The sequence below is a fragment of the Carcharhinus amblyrhynchos genome, chromosome 30, assembly GCF_965287045.1.
Source record: "Carcharhinus amblyrhynchos chromosome 30, sCarAmb.v2.hapA, whole genome shotgun sequence".
Taxonomy (NCBI): domain Eukaryota; kingdom Metazoa; phylum Chordata; class Chondrichthyes; order Carcharhiniformes; family Carcharhinidae; genus Carcharhinus; species Carcharhinus amblyrhynchos.
The window spans coordinates 20,660,820-20,670,186 of NC_137353.1; the positions used below are offsets into that span (position 1 = coordinate 20,660,820).

The window sequence follows — 9,367 nt, forward strand, 5'->3', positions numbered from 1 at the left end:
CACATATTTGATGGGCCACATGGTTTTTTCCTGCGCTGTAAGGATTCTATGAAATATACCAGGGAGTTCACCCAAACAAGGATACAGCATGAAGTTTTAGTTCACATTCGCACCAACAATCCCTGGAGGCACAAAATCGATTCATAAATGGACTCCAAAGGTTCTTTTGTTTTGGTGAGCTAACTCTGTGACATGTCTGAATGGTTTTACCGCAATATATACAGTTTCTTTTCACTTTCACAGTGTTGACTATTTCTTTCAGGGGATGTCCCATTAACATTAGCTCAGAGAACTTAAACTCAGATTGACAAAAACTGAAGTTTTATGGGCCGGCCCCCAAATCTGTTTAGTGATAGTTATGGACAGGTTTATTTAATCAATTAAAAATGAGAATTGACGGATACATATCAATGATAAGTTCACTGCCATCTTTTTAACCCATTGCTTTGCAGGTTATCCACAGCAAACTGTGACAAATCCAAACTTCGAGTTATGAACAGGCATTTGGACAAGGTAGAATCATAGAATCCTTCAGTGCAGAAGGAGGCCATTTAGCCCATTCAGTCTGCACTGGCTACAATCCCATGCAGGCCCTATCTCCATAACCCCATGCATTTACCCTAACTAGTCACCCTGACACTAAGAGACAATTTAGCATGGCCAATCCACCTAACCCACATATCTTTGGTGTGTGAGATGAAACCGGAGCACCTGGAAGAAACCCATGCAAACACGGGGGGAATGTGCAAACTCCACAGAGGCAGTGACCCACACTGGGAATTGAACCCAGATTGCAGGCGCTGTGAGGCAAATGCGCTAACCACTGTGCCACCGTGTAAGAGGATTACTGTCAAGTACAAAACTGTACTCCACAAGAGTACAAGGCTTCAAAGTCCCATGACTGAGGTATGTCAGTCAACAGCAGTGTTCTTCAGTAGTGTAGGTCTGTTGGAGTCACGTCTCAGATAAGGAATAAGACCTGACTACATTTGAAGACATTTAAGACTTCATTATCTGCAATGCCTCACATTCCAACCATTACCTTGTAAATTGAGTTTGTGTCTTTATATGCCCTGTTTGTGAACACAAGTCCTCACTCACCTGCTGAAGGAGCATGTGACTCCGAAAGCTAGTACTGCCAAATAAACCTGTTGGACTTTAACCTGGTGATATGAGACTTCTTACTGTGCTTGCCCCAGTCCAATGCCGGCATTTCCACATCATGGCTACATTTGAAGAACAGAAGTTAACACAGATCCTATCACATTGGAGAATGTTGATACGATGCCAATGCACTGTCCAAGGATTCTGACCACAACTCTACTACAAAGCTGTCTGTAGATTCAGTCTGACACTCTGTGGCTTATTGCATTTTCTTTTATCAGTTTTTGCTCAGAGTATTCAGCTAGATATGGGTTGTAAAGAAAATATGAACAAGTGCATTCAGCAGATAGTGACAGGTGATGAGGCTCAGTCCATATTTATAATTTCCCCTAGCTGTTCAGGGCTTTGATCAGCCTGAACTCAGGAGTTGACTCTCAATGGAGGGCAGGTACTGAGGAAAGGATAAAAATGCTGTGGCGAACCTTTCTGTTCAGACACTTCCAAATAGCTGAACAGACAGCATGGTGGCACAGTGGTTAGCACTGCTGCCTCACAGTGCCAGAGACCCAGGTTTGTATTCCCAGCTTGGGTCACTATCTGCATGGAGTCTGCATGTTCTCCCCATGTCTGGGTGGGTTTCCTCCGGGTGCTCCGGTTTCCTCCCACAGTCCGAAAGACGTGCTGGTTAGGGTGCATTGACCCAAACAGGTGCTGGACTGTGGCGATTAGGAGAATTTCACAGTAACTTCAGTGTAGCATTAATGTAAGGTTAGCTTGTGACTAATAAATAAACTTTACTTTTAAAACATCCCTTTTTTCAGGCTGCTAACCTGGAGATAAAGGGGTTTTAAAGGAGTGAGGAAACAAGATGATGGAATTTGAGTCTACTGCTCAGCTGGTCTTTTACGGGCTGCTGGTGCTTCTGGGGATTTTGGGGAATATCTTGGTCTTAGTGACAATATTAGCCATGACGGTGGAAAACAACGGCCTCGCCGCTTCTGACATCATCCTAGCCAACCTGGCAGCCGTCAACCTGCTCATTTCAATCTTCCGCAACTTCCTCCTGTTCATCACCGAGTCGAAGGTGAAGATCTTGCTGAGCGTGAACTGGTGCCGAGTCTTCATGTTCCTCTGGGTGTGGTTGAAGGCGGTGAGTATGTGGGTCACTTTCTGTCTGAGTTGTTTCCACTTTCTCAAGATAAAGCAGCACTTCCACCTGAGCACAAAGACAAAGGAGATTATGTACGTGTTGGCGATATTGTTTCTGGTCTGGGTTGTCAATTTTCTCTACGCAATCCCGGCTTATACTTACAGCTGGACTGCCAGTGGGAATGAGACCAAGATTCTGATGGTGGTCAGCACAACCATGGAGCCTTTCCTGGGCTGTGTCTGGAACTTCCCCACTGAGGAAAGCGGCACAACATATGCAGTCTTCTCTCTCATCTTTCATGAATTCATACCCATTATATTCATGGTGTGCACCAATCTCAGCACCGTGTATTATCTCCACAAACACATCACAGCAATCGCGGATGAGCAGTTGCGCACTGTGCAGGTCGAGAAGGTGGCAGTCAAGTTGATCATGGCACTGGTGACACTGTTTGTCCTGTGTTCAGGCACCCACTTGTTGGCTGTCAGTTACTACAACCACAATGGGGGGTCTGCCACTGCTTTTCTGTTGATTTTGGCCGACTACTGTGCCACGATATTTATAGGCTTCAGTCCTCTGTTGATAGCTGCAGGACACAGCAAGTTGCGACATAAAGTTTGCAAGACATTACACATTAAAATGTTTTAATTTTTTTTCTTGAAAAAAAGCATCACGGTTCTTAACAAATTGTGTCGAGGTTAGCTATCTGAAGGCTGATAATCATACACTGAAATTTGAAACCACCTCAGAATCACAGAACCTTACAGTGCAGAAGAGGCCCTTCGGCCCAGTAATGTGCACCGACATATTAGAACCACCTGCATTCCCACCTAATCCCATCTGCCAGCACCTGGGCCATAACCCTGAATGTTATGGTGTGCAGAGTGCTCATCCAGGTACTTTTTAAAGGCAGCACATTCCAGACCATCACACCCTCTGGGTAAAAAAGGTTTTCTTTAAATCCCCTAAACCTCCTGCCCTCTCTCCTGTTTCAGTTTAAGCTCCTACTATTGTGACAAACATTTCCTCACCCAAAAATTCGTGCTTCCATCGCCAATGGATTTGTCGCCCTTTGTACATCAGCTTTCTTTTATTCATTCGTGCGATGTGAACATCAGTGGCTTAGCATCTATTGCCCATCCCTAATTGCTCTTGAAAAGGTGGCAGTGAGCTGCCTTCTTCATTTGTTGTAATCCATGCGGTGTAGGTACATGGACACATCATGTGTTGTAGGGAGGTGCTTTATCCTTTTAGGGAGAGAGTTCCAGGGTTTTAACCCAGTGAGAGTGAAGGAACTGTCTCTACTTTTCCGTTCTTATAATTCAGTAGCTGATCCCCTTAATGTTCTTCAGATTTTCTAACCGAGATAAGTGTACTGAGCCATAACATTCAGGAAGATTCCGAGTTTGAATACCCAGTCAGTATGCTGAGTGAACAGATATCAGGTTGGGTGGTGCCCAGAAGATTATGAATCCGAGGGCCCTGTCCAGAGGCTTGAGCAAGTAATCCAGGCTGACATGCTAGTATGGTACTGAAACAGTGTCGTGGAGTCGGAGGCATCCTTTTTCAAATCAGATATTAACTGGAGACCCTGAGCATCCTAAGTGGGCAATCAATGACCCACCTAAAGGCCTCATCCTTCCCGCCACTGGTGTTAGATTCATGATAGGTCAGCCTACCATCACGTGGTATTCACAACAGGTAAACCTGTGCAGGCTGCTTGACACCTTTGGGTGAGAGTCTCTCCATCAGGTACTACAGTTTAAAGTTTATTTATTAATATCACAAGTAGGCTTCCTTAACACTGCATTGAAGTTACTGTGAAAATCCCTAGTCACCACACTCCAGACCTGTTCGGATACATTGAGGGAGAATTTAGCATGGCCAATGCACCTAACCAGTACATCTTTCGGACTGAGAGGAAGCCGGAGCACCCAGTGGAAACCACGCAGACAGAGGGAGAATGTGCAGATTCCAGAAAGACAGTAACTCAAATCGGGAATCGAATCCAGGTACCTGACGCTGTAAGGCAGCAGTGCTAACCATTGTGCCGCCTTTAAGGGACTGATCAAGGAACTGGGCATCAGGAACAGGGGAGCGTCCACTGAGAGCCACCTCACTGTCCTCGCTGTCAACCCCCCTGCATCCCTCTACCTACGACACCCACCACATTCGTTACCTGTGGCCTGGGTCGGTCCACAATCCTGGGATTCTGGTCCTTCTGGCAGCAGCCACAGTCACTCCAGTTGCTGAGCTCACGAATTGCTGGCCTCTCCAGCTGGTGGGCAGGACCTCGACATCTCAACAAGATTATGCCCCTTTCTCGTTCAGATGGATGTGAAGATGACACCATGTCAATGGAGGACAAGAGAGTTCTCCTCTGTGTCCTGGTCAATATTCAGTCCTCACACAATTATGCTGAAACAGATTACATGGTCATTATCATACTGATGCCTGTGGCACCTTGTTATCACAAGCTGGCCACCATGTCTCTTACAATGACTGTATTTCAAAAGTACATCATTGGATATAAAGTGTATTGGCTGCTGATATAATGAAAGGTGCTATATAAATGTAAGTTTTTTTGTAGTGTTACAATTGGCTTTAGTGTTGCTGGGTCAAGAAATTGAAAACAACTAGAATTTCTCCTACCCGCTGATCACTATTCAGTGCTGGAAAACACACAAGCCAATATTGGGTGGTGACAGAATCAGACACAGCTGTAACATCCCCATGCCTAAACACTGACTGTCTCCCACTCCCAACTTGAAAAATAACCCCTTGAATGAGGAATCTGTGGGTTGTCAATGCCCAAGATACTGTACTTAGTAATCAGATGTGGGCAGAGGGAAGCACTGTATAAAGCATTAACTTCTTCTCTGAGGTTAAAGAGTGGATGGCTCCCTTCTCACATCGAATCGCCCTCAAACACTGGACTTTGTCAAAAAGTATCGGCAGCTTATTGACAATCAGGTCTCCTGATAGATAAAGCAGACAGATAGCCCTTTGTTTTTGAGAAATACAAAGATGTTTGGAAGACGGCAGCACAGAAGAAGGCCATTGAGCTCACTGTGACCATGCTGGCTCTCTGCAAGATTAACTCATCTTGTCTACCTTTTAGCCCTGCACATCACATTCCCTACAGTACAGAAAGAGGGCATTCAGCCCATCGAGTCCGCACCGACTCTCTGACCGGGCATCTTATCCAGGCCCTATCCACAGTCCTTATTCTCTCTTTGGATAATGATTCAATTTTCTTTTGAAGAATGAGGAACATGTGCTGATATCAACATGTACTGGCAATTGGTGATCCTTTCCTGACAGGGAGATATTTCATTTTGCTTGCTGTTCCACTGACCTCTCCAGATACTCATAGTTCAGTAGCTCCATCTTGTGTTCTATCCATGTTCAGCTGCTCTGCGATGGTGTATTTTTGTTGCTACCTTTCCATACCTCTCAATGTGACAAAAAAAATCAATATTGCAAAGGCTAAATAGTCTGTCAATGAACGAAATAGTCAATTACAGCCATTTATTACCATTAGTAGTTTATTATGTATTTTAAAATGAACATACCAGATCACTGGAACAAAATGCATAGAATTCTGAATGACATTGCTAGATCAGTTGAGAAGAAGCCAGAAGATACTACACTAAAATTTACAGTAGTTTTGGTCAGAAGGGCATAAGAGAAACTTTCAGTTCCTAAGGAATATGAAGAGAACTGCCACAAGGCTGGTCTTTAGTGAAACAGGATTGATTTTGAATAAGGATTGGAGCAAGTGGGACTCTTCACCCTAAAATAAAGATGAAACCATGCAGAAGAATGCAATATATTAGCAATAATTTCAAGAAATATCAGGATACAAGTAAATTTAAGTTTTAAACAAGAGGGTATTGGTGTAAGGAGCATTGAGGACAGATATCAGGAACTACTTCTTTATGCAGTGGGCAATCAAAAAAGGAAAGAAATCTGGAATGCTTCAATACACAATAAAATAACAGAATGGGTGTGTGATTAGGTTGATTGACCATGCTGCATTAATCCTTAGTGTCAGGGCAGTGTCAGGACGATTAGTAGGGTAAATACATGAGGTAACGGGATAGGGCCTGGGTAGGATTGTTGTTGGCATGGGTTTGTTGGACTGAATGGCCTCCTTCTGCACTATAGGATTCTATGATTCTATGAGAGATTTCCGTTGTCGGACCCTTGCCCATACCGATTCTGTGGTGAGCGAGACGGTAGATTTCCAGCCTATATGTCAGCGTTTCATTCTGCTGGATGAACTAACATTGTTCCGTTATCCATACGATCTTGTGATTTTATCTATATTGCTATGATGAATAAAATCTGTACGTTGCTCTTTGTGTGCTTTTGCATTACTTCAAGAGTTTCTATTACTGACTGCGTACCTGTGACATCTGCACTGAGTTGTGTAGGAACCAATTTTCACATCATCCAGGAGATTATCATTAAATCATCAACACGTGATCACCAGCAATCTTGCTCCTAAATTTCACATCATTGCACAGATCCAAAAAGCACTTTTCACACAATTTATCGAAAGTCAGTTGAGAACTCCCCTGAAGCTCATTATTTTGAAAACATCAGATAAATTTAAACCTGCACCTTTTGGCATTCAAGGCTCTATTCCACTAATGATCAGACTCACACATCTTAAGTATACTTACATATTTAAATATCATTTTCAATATCAAAAGTGAATATCCAATGCCCTCCTAGCGGGCCACTCTTAATCGTTCCCTTGTTTCCAAGTGGTTTAGGGAATCCCATACACCAGATTCTTCTATGGAGATCAATCTTTTGATTTGTAATGCCAAAAGAAAAGGCTCTATCGGAGGCTTGGGGGAGGTGGTGGCATAGTAGTATTGTAACTGGACTAATAATCCAGAGACCCAGGCTAATGCTCCAAGGATCCAGGTTTGAATCTCACCACAGCAAATGGTGAAATTTGAATTCAATAAAATTCTGGAATTAAAAGTCTAATGACAATCATGAAACCATTGTTGTAAAAACCCATCTGGTTCACTAATGTCTTTTAGGGGAGGAAACCTGCCATCCTTACCTCGTCTGGCCTACATGGCCTCCAGACCTACAGCAATGTGGTTGACTCTTAACTGACCCTCTGAGCTAACCACTCAGTTCAAAGGCTGTTAGGAATGGGTGATATATGCTGGCCCAACCAGCGATGTCCACAACCCCTGAATGAATAAGAAAAAATGAACTGATCCATTCAACCAACCAATTGCCAACCAGGCAACTTTTGAAGCATCATTTGCTGAAAACAACTCAATATAACACACACTGTCTCTGTGCATCACTGTGCTGCATTCAGGGAGGTTCACTACTAGTTCATGAAGTTATTGCACACACAGTGAACTCTTGATCAAGTGAGCCACTGTCATTAAGACGCCAAGTGGTCATGACAGCCTTCCACACAAAGAGAATGGAATAGTTGAAGATCAGTCTATCCTCACAAATAGTTACCACATCAATCCAACCAAAGAGCACAAAATGTAACTCAAGGTTGTTGAAACATTGAGGGAACATTGCTGCCCAGTTCTCAGTGTTCTAAGAATAGGGAGGATTAACTGTGTGATATTCTTCCTTCCTGAGAATTGGAACATTCAACCCCGTGAACCCCTTCTGGAATGTCTCCCAATCCAGAGAAAATTTGGAAACATTCCAGAAGATGAGCTTTTGCCCATTGTATGTTGTGAATTCACAGGTCACATGAGTAGTTCAGTGAGGTCACTTTGTAACATGATGCAAAGCGGAAAGATGATTCAGAAATTGACCGTACTTCACCAACAATTGAGCCATGGTATCAGAACTATGGTCATCATCTTACACACCTACTTACTTACCAGAGCAGCATAGAATAGGCAGTGGCCTTCTTGTGCTATGAACTAGTGAACTGTGCAAGTTTTTGCTATATGCAATGCTTATAACAGGAAGAAAATATTAAGAAGAGCAAATTGCATTTAAAAAGGACCATTAACGTAATAAAATGGCAAAAGGTGCTTCACAGGCAAATTAACAAACAAAATTTGACACTGAATCATGTACAGTGATGTGGAGACAGATGGGTAAAAGCTTGGCCAAATGGGTTACTTTCATGAGGAAAGAGAGGTTGAGATGTAGGCAAGAATGTTAAAATTGATGTGTTGCCAAACCAGGAGCTGCTGTAGATCAGCGAGTAAAGAGGTGAAGAAAGATGGTGACTTGGTACAAGTTGGGCTTTGGATGAACTCAAACTTATGGAGGGTGGAAGGTGTGAGGCCAGCTGGGAGAGCGTTGGAAAATTCATGTCTGGAGTAACAAGGGCATACACGCACATTTTTTAAAAAAATTACATTTTCCCTTTCTTCCAATGCGAGGTTGTTATTTCAGTGAGGGTGGGAAGTGCTTGAGTTTCACTGAGCAAGAGTGAGTGGCACGGTTGGCACAGTGGTTAGCACTGCTGCCTACAGTGCCATGGATGCAGGTTCAACAAGGTTGTCTTTTTTTTAAGCTTATTTATTAGTGTTAGGCTTACATTAACATTGCAATGAAACTACTGCGAAAATCCCTAAGTCAGCACACTCCAACATCTGTTCAGATATATTGAGGGAAAATTTAGCATGGCCAATGCATCTAACAAACACATCTTTTGGACTGTGGGAGGAAACTGGAACCCCTGGAGGAAACCCACACAGAGACGGGGAGAATGTGCAGCCTCCACACAGACAGTGACCCAAGCTGGGAATCGAACCCGGGACCATGTGAGGCAGCGATGCTAGCCACTGTGCCGCCATGCCACTCACTCTTGCTCAGTGAAACTCAAGTGCTCCCCACCCTCACTGAAATAACAACACTCTTCCAGTGCATAGTAGTGGGGGGGAACTTGTTCTGAGGGTCACATGATCTGCAAGGACCCCATGGATCGCTCTGACAGGTAGCTGAGCCAATCATCAGCAGAGTGTGAACCATCAATCGAGGAGGGAATAGCAGTTGGAGCTGGGGAGAGCTGAAAAGTAGTTGCAATTGGTAGTCTAGTTTTACCTTGTTACACATGTATACAAATACTCTGTTAGCAATAAAGTCTTTATA

The 9,367-nt window shown here is 43.6% G+C and overlaps 1 protein-coding gene across 1 annotated transcript; it reads left to right on the plus strand.

Annotated features, from left to right (window-relative positions):
- Nucleotides 1-1,972: 1,972 nt before the first annotated feature.
- LOC145360034 (olfactory receptor class A-like protein 4) lies at nucleotides 1,973-2,902 on the plus strand. Its single transcript, XM_080214932.1, has one exon. The coding sequence runs from the start codon at nucleotides 1,973-1,975 to the stop codon at nucleotides 2,900-2,902; it is 930 nt and encodes a 309-aa protein (XP_080071058.1).
- The last annotated feature ends 6,465 nt before the right edge of the window (nucleotides 2,903-9,367 follow it).